We start from the raw sequence: 14,334 nt of genomic DNA on the forward strand, positions 1-14,334 counted from the left end.
CGACAGAGTTCCAACTTCCTCTGCGTGTAATGTGAGCTTCAGCTCTGAAAACATGATGACATCACAGTCCTAATGTGTTTTCACCGAGACACTAAGACTCCTGTAAAGGCTAACATTGACGAGCTTTGTCTCGTTTCTTCCTGTGGGCAAAACGGATCACAAAGTAAAATTTGTGTAGTAGAGAAAGACACAGAGATTGATTCAGCATTTAAATAGAAACTGGAATTTTCCAAACTACTTCAAACCAAGAAAATGATTTAAGAAGATTAGACATTTTTCCACCCTTTTCCATTCCTGATGAGAAAATAACAACAGTAGCTGACACTTTCTGCCAGCTTTGGTGTAAGAGTTCAAAACAAAGTCAGAGTTGCTGAGTTTTGATTGACATTCATTAAAGTAAATAATAGTGATTTAATAGAACGCTAAACGTTATGTTCATGTTTTAAAGGGTGTTGGTCAAAAGGGAGTTAATTTTTTTTAAATTTACCAAAAAAAGACGAGGAAAGTGGATCAACAATCTAAAACAGGAAGTGCGGAAACTAACACTGCCAGAGTTCACAATTTCTGACAGGTAACGATCGCATCGTTTAAATTGTATTTTCAGTTATTTTATTGAAGAGTTACTGAGAAAGCCAAGCATTCATATGCAAGGTGATATATTATTTTTGGTTGAACCATGTTTTAAGGGGCTTTCTGTAGAACCAAATGGTTGACCTACATTGTAGAAATGCAGAACATCAAAATACAACCCCAGCATGAATTTGGGTTTCGGGAAGAGAAATAAATTATTTACAAGTAGATCCTAAATTTGACCCAACCTGAAACTAAATGACTGTGTTCTCCAGGTTTTTGAAAACTTTCTTCTGGCTGATTGTATAATATGAGGTCTAACTAACCAGTTAGTTAGTTACGTCAGTCGCCTCGATGCCTGGTAAATCCTCAACATCATATGACAAGTCTTTATTTACTGAGATAATATGGATCATATTCTAAATATAGATGTATTTTTTCAAGATACCTCATCAGTTCCAGCCCATTCAGGGCATTATCTACTCCCTGTGATCTATTTTGCTTTGTTTCGAAAAGGAGAAATCCACTTCCTGACCCCCATCTGAATTTTGCGCATCATCCGGGTCACGTGTGTGAATCCCAGCGATTGTGTGGTTGGTTTATGATGTATGGGACTAATGACCATTAACAGGAAGGATTAGGGGGTGTAGTGATGCATCTAATCCGCAACACAGTGTAAGTTATTGGAGTGCTGTTGCAGATGCAACCATCCTGCTCCACTAACAAGCCTCTTTCTCCCTCCACCTCCCTCTCCACTGACAGCCTGACAAAGGCCAGCAGCTTCATGTGGAGACCAGACAAAGACAGAAAAACCTGGGCAGGGGCTCGCTCAGGAAGAGGGCATGAACAGAATGGATAGAGAAAATGAAGCAGAAAAGAGCCAAGGATGAGGATATATGGCTTGAGAGCCGAGATAACAAAGTGCAGCTGACCATAGGAGGGCCCGAAGTTACAAAGAGATAAAACTCCAGCTGACATTTATTCCTGTCACTGTATTTATGGAGCTGTTCAGCGAAAATCTGCTTTGTTCATTTATATTGCTTGCATTGAAATTAACTACAGACAGCATAATTAAAAAGAGTCATGGAAACAAATCTTATTTCTTTCTTCTCCCTCAAGTAAGATTGTTTGCCAACTTCAGCTGCAAATTTATCACACGGTCCTTCAGTATTTCAGAGTTATTGCCATAATAAACCATGTTGATGTGACTGTAAGGACTTTATTTTCAGTATTAAAACATACAGTGCAGTGAAAACATATTGGTCTGGTTTTGACTTTTTTTATATACACTTTAAAAAGCAGCTTTTAAATGAGGATTTTATTTATCAACAACCTGAAAAAGTTGCTGCCTCCAATTATGAAGTAATTCTTCTTTAACTGCATATCTTTGCTTTGATTGAAATATGAGCTCAATTTTACTGCTACAACTTGAGTTCATCTAAAGTTGATTGATCTTATCGATCGACTAATGATTCATTTATAAGCGGCCATTTTCTTAAAAAAAAAACAACAAAGTTTTCACTTGTATCAACTGTCTTTCCATAACATGAAGGGCTAAATTTTTCACTAAATGTTTACTTTAAGAAAATAATAGCATTAGCTGTATGACTGAATAACCAGGACATTGTGGTTTTCTCACATTATTAAATCTTATAAAATATAACAAAACAGGAACCGCTCAAGTTGCTGAATAGAAAAATAAAACGTGAAACATTTCATTCCTCTGAACAAACAGAAAAATGTTTGTACAGAAGCACAGTCTGTTGCTCTTCAAACATTAAATCATGTTGCTGCTCCATTACGCACCCCGGCTGAATGAGCGCTATTAAGACGATAACTTAAAAAGCTTGTCGAGTGTTTAGAATTCAAAATGAATATAGAGCCGCTTAAAGCGCATCTTACATCCAAACGAGGCTTTTGTCTCGTTTAACAACCTGAAAAAGTTGTGATGAATCTGAGTGTGCTAAGCCCTGAGTCGACAGCACAAAGCTATCAGTAAGTATCGTTATGACAAAAACAGGGATGTTTACTACCAGCTACCTTCGTGGCAAAACAGGCCCTTTAAGAGCATTCATGATCTTGATTTGGCCCAAAACAAAATGAGTTTGACACGCTACAGGAAGTGGGCCCAGGCAGAGCGCACCAGGGGACATATGGTCCTGTCTGAGCCCTCCGACAGCCCAAACTACCCCCTTCTTCTGGCAGAGGGGGAAGAAGCTTGGGTGTGTAGGGTTCGTATCTCCTGCTTGTCCACAGGATTGCCCATCTGTTTGACGGGGGGTAGCAACAGTTTAACAACACAGGAGCTTAACCTCTGCAGTCCATACATGAGAGGTTTTCCAGACAGCTGCTAGGCACAGCTTACAACAGCAGGTGGATGGAAACCCTAAGAAGCTATTGTTTACTTCCAAGAATCTGGTTGAAGCTTCACAGAACTTAATTATGCTTTTTGCAGCAGAGTGGCTTTGCCCTGAAAGGTGTTTGTTCCGACAGGATAATGATGTAAATTTTGAGAGCGGTACTTAAGAGTCTGATTCATGTCGCCACACAAACACAATTTGACTTGCAACCCTGCCAACATCTTTCTATTTGTCTCTGCAAAGTGCTCACAGAACGGCATAAAGAGTGTTTTGGGAAGTGCTTAGTTGATATAAACACCCCAAATCCTGCTGAGCAGATGCTGCGACGGCTCTCACCTGGCTTCGATGTGCTGAAAGAGATTGTTCCATCGCTGATTGACTTCCTGTAGCGAGCCGCGCACCTGGGTCTGCTTGGCCTGGTCGCTGGCGAACAGCAGCTGCTCCCCCAGCTGCTTCAGATGGCTCTTGTTCTCACTGAACAGGTTGATTTCCTCCATGCAGTCCTGTGGATACATGACGGCCACACAGCTACATGAACGCCGTGTTGATGCAGACAGGTTTCATATAGACACAGACCGTATTTTTCAGAGTACAAGCCGCTACGTTTTTCCCCACGCTTTGAACCATGCGGCTTATGGTCTGGTTTCTAGTGCAAAAATCTTATTACACTTGAGATAAGGTCATACTTTTATATCAATATTCAGGAATTATTCACTTAAAACAAGCTCCTATATTTTGCTAGAAAGTTACCTTGAAGTTAATTTTGTTTCATTTCAAGTTTACTAAGATGTTTGCACTAGAAATCAGACCAAAAATACTTTGTAAGATTTTGTGTTCAGCTGCAACAGACTTGCTACAAAACTATATTATTATAAACAGTATGCACATTTAGGACAGATTCTGTTTACGTTTTACCAAAGCAGGTCAATTTTTCAGGAGGACCTCAATAAATTCCACATTGCAAACAGTAAAAAATTTTACTTTTAAAGAATAAGAGTTGTTAAAAGTTCCTTTCATTGAATCTGCTTAGTTTATTCTGCAATTTACCTGCAACTTGGCTTTATGTGTTTTTAATAAAGATATTGTAATCAAATTCAAGGTTTCTGTCTCTTATCTGAGGTTCTTTTGATAAATAATGGTATAAAATTGCCATGACTTAATACCTTTTTTAGTTTCTCCACCATTTCCTCGATGCTCAGATCTGCGCTGTGGCACACCTTGTTCTCCATCTGAGTCAGCCAATCACAGAACTCTTTGTTTTTATCATTGAAAATGGTCCAGGCATTCAGGCGGTCGGCAATTTCCTGTCTGCGTAAGGACACCTGGCGGAAATACAATAATAACGACATTTAGTGTTTGATAAGCAGTTTGTTAAATGTCAGCTTTAACAAAAAATTAGTTTTCACAAAGAAAGCCAAGAATCTTTATTTTTCCACACTAGATAACAACTTGAACTGTCAACAATGTATTCCAAATATACATATTTTTACATCTTTTCTTGTTTTTAATGCTCATAAACACCTTAAAACATCCAAAGGAAATTATTTTCCAAATTTAAAAACTGGATTCAACTCATTAAATATAACTGGGTGAGTTTTAAAGTGCACCAGGATTAACAATCTCACAGCTCTGGAAAAAATTCAGAAACCATTTAAAACGATCAGCATCTCTGATTTTACTTTTTATAGGTGTATGTTTGAGTAAAATGAACATTGTTCTTTTATTCTATGGACTACTTACTGCAACATGTCTCTGATATTCCAAGGAAAAATTTTGTATTTATTTGCAGAAAATGACAAATGAAAAAAAATGCAGTGTTTTCAGACCTCAAATAATGCAAAGAAAACAAGTTCATATTAATTTAGAAACAATACTGATGTTTTAACTCAGGACAAGTTCAGAAATCAATCAACCCCACCCTCTTAATTTTTTCCAAAAATTAAGAGGGAAATATGTGGAAAACCACATATTTAGATCATAAAATACAGTATTTTACATTTATTTCCCCCAAATTTTTATTGCAGGACTAACCAGTACAGTTAGTCCTGTACAAACCTAACGGTGAAAGGAGAAGTGCCAAAGCCCTCAATGAATTTGAGTCTGCAGCAGGACACTTTGTTGTGATACACTGGTATGCATTCAGGAAACAAAGTGACCCAAATATAATGCACAGACAAAGCATTAGAAATCCAAGCATTGAGCTGTAAAAAAATAACAAAATAACCAAGAATCAGAATATTAAATGTGCTCACATGTGTTTACTCTGATTTAGTAATCAACTGAAATGAGAGAAACACTCAGGAGAGTGCAGCTATTCGCTCAAATTAACAAGGTCCATTTTCCTAATGACAGCTTAATACTAGCAGAACAGCCCAAAACAAACCCGGGGAGGGGGCAGATCATCTTTTAGATGTTTCAGGGCTTATGATCTATTTGACTGATCATCTACATTTATGCTATTAAAAAGAGCCCTGCTTTGGTATTAATGCACAGACGCAGATGGTCCCGCTGCAGTGTGAAGAATCGGGGATGCATTGAGCGCCGCAGTCACCCTGTGAGGACTGAGTGTCGCCTTGGGAACAATAGAGCAAGTCCCTGCACCTCCCGTAGGCCGGCCAGGCCATCTGCTCACCAAACCCCCACCTACAAAATCTGCAACCTGTTAACCAGACTCATGATTGTATGTCATGAAGAATTACAAAAAATTGCTTGATTTTAATAAGGTGGTGACTTAATAAGTAGCACAACTTCACAAACTGAAGCTCAACAGTTCGGTGAGCAATCTTTAAAAAAAAAAGATTGAAATATTTGAACGCATAAACTGTTTTAGCCTAAACTTAGCACTATTTCAACATATTTTCACATAAGTAAATGTAAAACGTAAGCATGAGGGGAGTCGGACTCATTTTTGTTTTGGGCCAAATCCAGATTGTAAATGCTCTTAAAGGGCCGGTTGTGCCAGAATGTAATGATAAAACCTGTTCACAAATATCAATAACTTCTTAAAATTAAATATTGTCCCTCCAAGACTTTGTGATTCTATTTGTTATTTTTTCCAATAAAAATTAAAGTCCTCGATTTGGAAATATTTGTGCTTATTTATGACGATAAATGTGACTTTTCATCACTCGTTAACCACAGATTATGGACTATAATCTGACATCAATTAAGGCTGAGGCAGCTGTTTAGGACAAGTAAGAAAGTTTTTGACAATTTTTGAGAAAAATCTGCAATAAACTCCAAATTATGTATTAGCATTAAGAAATGTGGAATTTGTTTATTTTGTGTGAATTTCCACGATAATTATCAAGAAACTGGAGACTGATTGATATAATTTGGCAGTAAACCGACAAAAGCTGCATTGATTTGATTTATAAGATGATATTTAAACACACTTAGGGTTTAGTCTACAATCTCGAGGGCCACATAAAACGTTATGGAGGGCCGGATTTGGCCCACAGGCCTCGAGTTTGAAGCCTGTGTTCTAGAATGAAAATAAAGCATTTGGCAAAAAAACAAAACAAACTCAAGTACTGAGAACTGATCAAATTCAATCAATTAATATTTAAAAATTACATAATCAGACGGACCAAAATATAAAAATAAGTGGAAATATTGATATTTTAAGGATTTAATGAAAATAATTCACAAAAACAAGATAATTACAAACGATAAAACATTTTACCAATCAACTAATATAATAATGGCGCAATAATGCAAGTCTGCTGTCTTAATGATGAGTTTCAATAACTTTTATTTTAAAATGTAAACTTTCATTTTGTATAAAATGCTCCACACTGAAACTGGAAGACATTTTGAATATCCAAAAAAAACAAAAAACAATCAATGAAAACAATCTGGACCAAAACCATAAATAAAACATATTATGATTTCTCTGTAAACAAAACTCCCCTGCAAATAAATTTATAATCAAAATAGAAATTATTAAGCTCATTTTAATATATCATGGGATTAATTGGTTATTGCGATAGGCTTAAATATAAAACTTATGAAACTTTAACAAAATTGCAGGTGTGTATTTCTGGTGGATTTTTGGTTAAAACAAGTTTATTTGTCATTCAGTGAGTGGAAAATCCAGAAATTTTACTTAACTAAGAGTAGAAATACTTCATAGTAAAATTACTCAAGTAATGTACAGCATAGTAAAAATAGTCCTACAATCTTTTTTTTTTTTCAAAAAAGTTGCCTCTATAAGTATAATTTGGCAGTAGTACCCACTACTCTTGGGTATTTTGACCAAAAATATGCATTTTAGGAATTTATATTCACATTTAAAACCAAAAAACTCAAATCAATTCATTATCAGAAAGAAGTACACACTGAAAACATTTCCAGCTCTTGAATCTGAAAACCTTTTGCCAACAGGAGAGCAGGTGCAAGCAGCTTCACTAACTGAAAGCCCAATTAACACTAGCATAAATTACCTTATATTAGCCTAGGCTAACATGCTAACTAACCATTGGTTTCTAAAGACCAAACATGTGTAGGAATGTGTGGAGTTACCAAAAAGAATATTCTAATCATCAGGTTAGCAAGCAAGAATGATGAACAGCTTGAATTAGGGAGTAAATATTCTCACATGCTGACACGATGAGGGAGATTTATATTTATAATTAATATTAACCAGACGCGAAAGGAGAAACTGGCCCCTTTACAGAAGCTAAACTGTTAAAAAGTAAGCTGCTGGTTTCCCTCCAAGGACCAGCACACTTTGTCTCTTTCATCAAACAAATCAGTGTGACCAACGTGTGTGTGGGAGTGTGTTTTTCTGTCTTTGTGCAGCCATCAAGAAACCAGAAACTTCCTCCCTCCTAGTTCGTCTTCACCCACCTCAAACTATTTGAAAAAACTTTTAGTTTAGGTCTCACCTTGGTGCACAGCTCTTCCCATTGAGCGTGGAGCATTTCCAGCTGCTGCTCCAGCAGCGCCGAGTCACTGGCCGCCACGTACTGGGACAGGTCTGTCTTCATGGTGGCCAGTTCCCTCAGTCCGCCGGCCAAACGCTGCAGAGAGAGCTCAGCCTCCTGCATAACACACACAGAAACATGCAGCACGGTCAGCAGGCGGCCATGCAAGCTGCTGCTTTACTCTGGCTTGGGTTTGCCCTGACTGTCCAGATTAAAGGGCTGTGGATGGGACAGGGGGAGGGTAAAAGGGGTAATAAAGGGGGAGGGGAGTGAAAGCATCAGTGCATTAAATAAGAGGAAGGGGGGCTAACTGAAAGGCTCTAGAGTGGGAAACTTCTCACAAATTAAAAATGACCTACTATTCTTCCTTTAGCATAGATCTACATGTTCACTAAATTATTTTTCACAAAATTATAGTTTGATAATAATTTTAGTCTCAGTAATGCCTATTTTGATCTGTTTTAGGGCATCTTGTCACTTTAAATCCATGGCAGCAGCTGCTGGGCCCAACTTAATTTTTACACTCTCATGTGAAAAAGACCAAAAACCGATGCAAAATTTGAAAAGCAGAAATGGAGCCTCCTGCACAACCAGCAAGAATGCAGCAAGTGGTTTCTGAAGGGTAAGTCGACAACAAAATGCTTCTCTTTTCCAGCACCTATTGTAGAGCGCTTTCAGATTTAAAACCAGCTGACAAAACATGCTGGAGGTCCGCTGCTCGGTGATGGGACAGGCTTTGCTTGGGTTGCTGGGTAACAGGGCAGCGCCTGCTTATTTGTGATGTTACATTTGGAAGGTTTTTCAATCATCTCATTTTCCAAACACTAAAACTCATTAAATTTTGCTTAATAAACAGGTGGGTGGGTTTTTTTAGAAGTACAAAAATGTGAAAATTGTAAATTTTGCATCCCAGTCTCCTTTAAAATTATTTGTATATCCAGAAAATGTAGATACAAGAAATGGATTCAAGACAATGAGACACAAATGTTGAAATTTTGAGATGTGGCATTGCAATACGTCATGTGGAATACTATCAAAGCCACAATAATTCTGAGAATATTTTTTTATTTATCTCTTTTCTGCATAAAAACGTTCTGGTAAAATTCCCCCCTTGTACATAAACGACTCTCCTAGTTACTCTCCAAAGATTTGTTTATTACTTTCTGTAAAATTTAGAGAGGTTACTTTGTTGTGTCAAGTTATTATATTGAGTTTAAAAAGACAAATGAGTGAAATATCATTTTCTTACCTACCGCACATTCTAAAACATTCTTACTTTCAAATCAAAACAGTGTTTTATTGGGATTTTATATGAGATGATGAAGCAGAACAAACTTGTGAAATAGAAGGTAAAATATATAATGCTTTTAATTAGTTTTCTGTTAAAAAGTCAAGTGGAGTCAGTTGTTCACCTGGATGTGCGCCTCCTCCTCCGAGTTTGCCGGTCTTTCTGCAAGCAGATTGTCAACTTTCTCCAGTTCAGAGGAGATGCTGCTTGCTGCTTTCTGACACTGAGACCACATCTGTAAAGCAAAATATTTCAAAAATGCTCGTCAACACGTTGATTTTACAATGTTTATACCTCACAAGTTTAAATGAATGTGTCCAATAGGTAGAAAATGAAACAGTAGGTGAAAAATTATTCCTTTTTCAAATACAAACAGAACACCAAACAGGAAATCACAGCCTGTTTATCTACAGGGGATTATGTCAGAAGAACAGAACCAGAGTTCTTTAGTGAGACAGGATAAGTCGACCTTTTTTCCTAGATTGCGATTATTTCTTAAACGTCTTGCCGTTTTCTACATCTGGTCATCTTAAAGTGGTAAAAGTTCAAATTTCTCTGTCCACTGCCACTAAAAATCTGCAGATATTTGGGCTAAATTTATCACAAATTATAAAGATCTTACTAGGTATCAGCAAAAGTCAGCTATGCTTGCATTAAAGTTATCGAAACAAGATCGTGGAGCTTCGTCTTGTATGAAGAAAGAGGAACATTCCAGATCAGGGGCGTCCAAATCTTATGCCATTTGGGCCCAAAGCATCAGCTCAAAAGTACAAAAAATATAGAAATTTTAAAACTAAAATCACCAAAAATATGGTGATTTCTTTTACCTACTTCACAATAACAACAAAGTATAAATCTTTTCGATTGTGTTGCATCTAATACTTTTATAAGTAGATTTGAATTTAAGTCACGGTTTTGTCCTAATCTACTTTTCAAATGTTGTCATGGGCGCCGCACAAGATCAGTACAGCGGCCACAAATAGCCCCTGCACCCCACTTTGAACACCCTTGTTCTAGATTTATGCTGATGAGAGTCTCCCAGCACAATGCTGTGTCGCTGTCATGGAATGACACTGGCAACCAGCTGTTTCAGGATGTGGATCAGGAAGAGATTTGATCTCCCTTGGCAGGAGATCAGGGCTGTGCACCCTGTGTGTGTGTGTCTGTGTGTGTGTGTGTGTGTGTGTGTGTGTGTGTGTGTGTGTGTGTGTGTGTGTGTGTGTGTGTGTGAGATCATATCCTGGATTAAGGTCACACAATCCCCACGACAGCACATTTTCCTTTTTGCATTTTGTTGTTCTAAAACCTGCAACCTATGCATTAAATCTGTTACAAAACTAGCACTGACTTGAATCTCTATTAATCGATTTTTTAAATAATCATCCACTAATTTAGCAATTGATTAATAGTTAACTGGGACATACAGATTTTTTTTTAAAAGACCATTTGCTGAAACAATAACATAGTTAAAGCAGTAATTGAGCCAACATTTAGCATTTAAGATAAAAAAAATGTTTGTCTGTAAACATGTTTTACCCCAAACTCCTGAAATAAAATTTACCTCACCTGATTTACATTCTCACTTCTCAAAACTTTGTAATATTAAAAAGGGAAAATAAGCATTTCAACAGATTTTTATTGCCGTTTTACTTTTTTTCCAGCTTTCAATCTGCCACTAAAAATATTTTCCAGCTTTTTAAAATCTCGGGTAAGATTCTTAAAAACACACTCATAAAAACTGGTATTTCTGCATTGCTAACCATGAAAACATAACATTTTAAAACTCCCTGCTCTTAAATAGTCTCTATTTTAATACATTAAAGATATAAATGATTCCTCATGGTAGAAAGTACAGATTTTTTTATTCTTAAAGATATAATCTCTGATTATTGGTACATTGTATTTGCATTTAGTAGTTAATGTTGCAACAATCTCTCAAACCAAATATGCATGTGGCAACAGTGGAAAGTAAAACTCCTTTTTAACAGGAAGAAAAATCAAACAGTGTACAAAAACAAATATTACAAATAAAACTTTGAAATTATTTTCCATGTTTCGATTTGAGTAGATCTCATCTTTTAAACATCAGATGTGAAAATGTTGCAGATAAAAAGCACAGGATGTTACCTGGACAGTGTTATTAAGCAGATCTTTATTTTTTCTTTGCAGTAAGGTGGTTCGCTCCCAGACTTTCTGTAAATCCTGAAGCTCTGACTGCAGTTGGGTCCGACTCTCTGACTCTGTAACAATTTCGCACAAGTGTTTCCCAGCTTCAATAGTCCGGGCGTAGACATAGCAGTGCAGATCTAGAGATTCTTCAATAAGCTTAAAAAAAAAAAAGAAAAAAGAAAAATGACAAAAAATTTAATTAACATATGAAATAATTAAAATAATACATTTGATATTGATCTGCAACCAAGTGCACTGACCTCATAAACGTTTAAGTTCTGCAGCTTCTGCACCGTGTAAAGATCCGGTCCACTAGGGGGCAGGAGAGAGTCCACCTCTCTAAACAGCTTCTTCAGAAATTTCAAACCGTGTTGGTAAATTCTCCAATGCTGCACATGCTCCTTTGTTGAGGTCCAGTTGTGTGCAGCGAGAGCCACAGAATCGGCCCAGCTCTGCTTCAGACACGCCACTTGAACGGTGAGCTCAGATCTGAGCAAGAAATAAGAAAATAATGTTTAGGTTTGTCAACTTTATTTGGAGAAAAACCTGAAATCAACACAAATTCATAAAATTTGGCATTGTACAAAATAAAAATCATAAAAGCAGGAATATAGTAAATATGCTTCTGTTGGAAAGAGAACAAAAAGGCTACTGAGAAAGAAACAGATCCTAAATGAATGATCATAAAATAAAACAACAAAATAATAAGAGCAGAAAAAACTGTTTACATGGAGTTTCCACACAAATTCAAGCACTTTTCAAGGTCAGTTTTCAAACTTTTCCAGCACCACTTTGGAGATAAAAACAGACAATTTCAATTCACTGTTATATGATATTATTTATTACTGTTATTAATAATGTATTGTGATAGTATTCCACATGCTACAGCAGAGACAAAGCAAACTATAATACAACAAAATTTTATGTTTGGAAATATCAAAATTCAAATTTAACACACAAAAAAAATCCCCCCAATTTCAATGACTTTAATCGATAAAATATAAGCCAACCTTTATTTCAATTCCACTCTTCAATTGAGCCATTAGGAATAAGAAATATTCAAAAATAAAATAGACAAAGTTTTCTGACATTTAGCAATAGTAATAATTTTGGTAATTCCAACTAACCTAAATCAAGAAATGTTTAGTCTGATTTAACTTTGATGACAGAAAAATAACTTTGTGCATCTCTGAAAAAAAATTCAACTGTAAATTGCACTTTATTATGAAACTTTGCAGCTTTACATATCAAGCTTCTATGCAGAAATCAAGCTTTTTCTGAACCTTGAAGACACCAAATTGACAATCAAGTATTTGCAATGATTTACAACAAATTCCTTAAACTTTTCCAACAATCTTGATGAATCCAAAAGTAAACGCACAAAAATATGACATTAAATAATATGTGCTCGTCATTGAGTGTATAAAAATTTAATTTCAGACCAACAAGCAGGAATTCTGACTCCAATAATCAGTTTTTGTACCCATGTGGCACAAAGAACAAGTAATCAATCAGCCGGTTGCAAATGCCTTTGACCTCAGCTGATTCTGCAGATTCTAAAGCCCTTCTGTACGCAGAGTACTTTCTTCTTTTTAGTCAAAACCAAAAAGCTGTCAGTGCGCGTCAAGGACAAGGCAGTACATCTGGACAAGACTGGACCGACTCTCTCTGGAGCTCAAAGCGAGATCCTTTCGTCACATGATGACCATGAGAAAATTACAGCTCTGTCTAAAATATTTGCTAATAAAACCATCTTCACCAGGAAAACGACTGGAAAACACTGACGCTGACCCTTTGCACACGCGTCACTGAATCGTGATGGATGCCGGAAGTGAGGGATGGGAGTATCGAACACAGCAAATAAAATTGTTTTTCCAAAAAAATTTTGTCAGTATATTCATGGCTTCTACTTGTTGGAGTCAATCTAATTTGGCTGTGAACTTCCCTGTACACCATAACAGCCTTAAAACTACAAAAGACGAGATGCTAACCAGTTCTTTTGCACATGCTAGGCTACATGACGGTGCGGTATTGTTAGTTACTGAGACGCCATAATGCGATATTTGATATTTGTCATCATAAATACTTATAAAGTAAATGAACATTAATGTTCTTACCTTGAAAAAAAAGTGTTCGGTGGAAATCCGCGGTTACAGCGAGGGCTAACAGTAGTTTTGATTAACGGCTGCCGCACATCGCCGCCATCTTTCCTCATTAAGTTACTAAATAAAATGACAAGTTTGGTTTCTACCGTTGTCTGTTTGTGCAGCCGACCGCGCAGCACCCTGTGAGCATTTTTACTGCGAAATCAACTAAATAAAAAAGAGAGATCAGGTCACCAGATGTGCGTTTTTTGACGGCTTTACAAGAGCGTATTGGAAGCTTTAACGTCCAACATGGCGGAGCGGGCCCAGTTTCGAACAGTGACGTCACGTGCAAAGGGTCAATGATTGATCAAGACTATTATATATCAATTATAGGTAATAGAATTATGGCTCTATTTATGAAATGATTAATTTAATCCTTAAGTGGTAGAATAAACGTTTGAAACATTGTAAAACATTTGAGCCTCATTTAGTTGTGTCTACTGCTCTCTTGTTAAATTAATTTCATGAACTTTAATTTCTGAGTTAAAACCAAAACAATTTTTTTGTCGACTTAAATTGCATTTTCAATGCAGCTTAAACCACCCTTAAATGTTTTACAGTGCACTATGTCCTAATTCCTAAATCAGTTAAAAACCATAAATCTGTTAAAATGTCCTGCATCATTACTCACCTTTTGTCCTCCGTTTGTTTTTCCATAAGGTTGAAGGCGTCACACAGGAGGTTCTGGAGGAGCTGATGCCCCTTTATGACCTGAACCTGAAGTTTCTGTGGGAGACATTTGTTAGATTAAAGAATAAAAGAACATTCCTTCTTCTCTGGTGTTTTATCAAATTAGCTCATGATTACACAGTGAAAAGTTATGGTTCAGAAGTTTGACATAATAGTTATTTGTTTGTGGACAGGTAATTTTT

General features: G+C 36.6%; 1 protein-coding gene across 1 annotated transcript in view; it reads right to left on the bottom strand.

Annotated features, from left to right (window-relative positions):
- The window catches only part of LOC129375380 (nesprin-2-like), a 110,245-nt gene that overhangs the window by 17,172 nt on the left and 78,739 nt on the right, over window positions 1-14,334 (bottom strand). The window contains exons 91-97 of the mRNA XM_055054413.1: window positions 14,094-14,188; window positions 11,576-11,804; window positions 11,274-11,471; window positions 9,271-9,381; window positions 7,820-7,975; window positions 4,094-4,252; window positions 3,267-3,433 (exon numbers count right to left, since the gene is read on the bottom strand). Of these exons, the coding sequence (XP_054910388.1) occupies window positions 3,267-3,433; window positions 4,094-4,252; window positions 7,820-7,975; window positions 9,271-9,381; window positions 11,274-11,471; window positions 11,576-11,804; window positions 14,094-14,188 (1,115 nt within the window). The remainder of the gene's footprint in view (window positions 1-3,266; window positions 3,434-4,093; window positions 4,253-7,819; window positions 7,976-9,270; window positions 9,382-11,273; window positions 11,472-11,575; window positions 11,805-14,093; window positions 14,189-14,334) is intronic.

Source organism: Poeciliopsis prolifica, unplaced genomic scaffold (assembly GCF_027474105.1).
Source record: "Poeciliopsis prolifica strain line A6 unplaced genomic scaffold, Auburn_PproV2 SCAFFOLD039, whole genome shotgun sequence".
Lineage (NCBI taxonomy): Eukaryota > Metazoa > Chordata > Actinopteri > Cyprinodontiformes > Poeciliidae > Poeciliopsis > Poeciliopsis prolifica.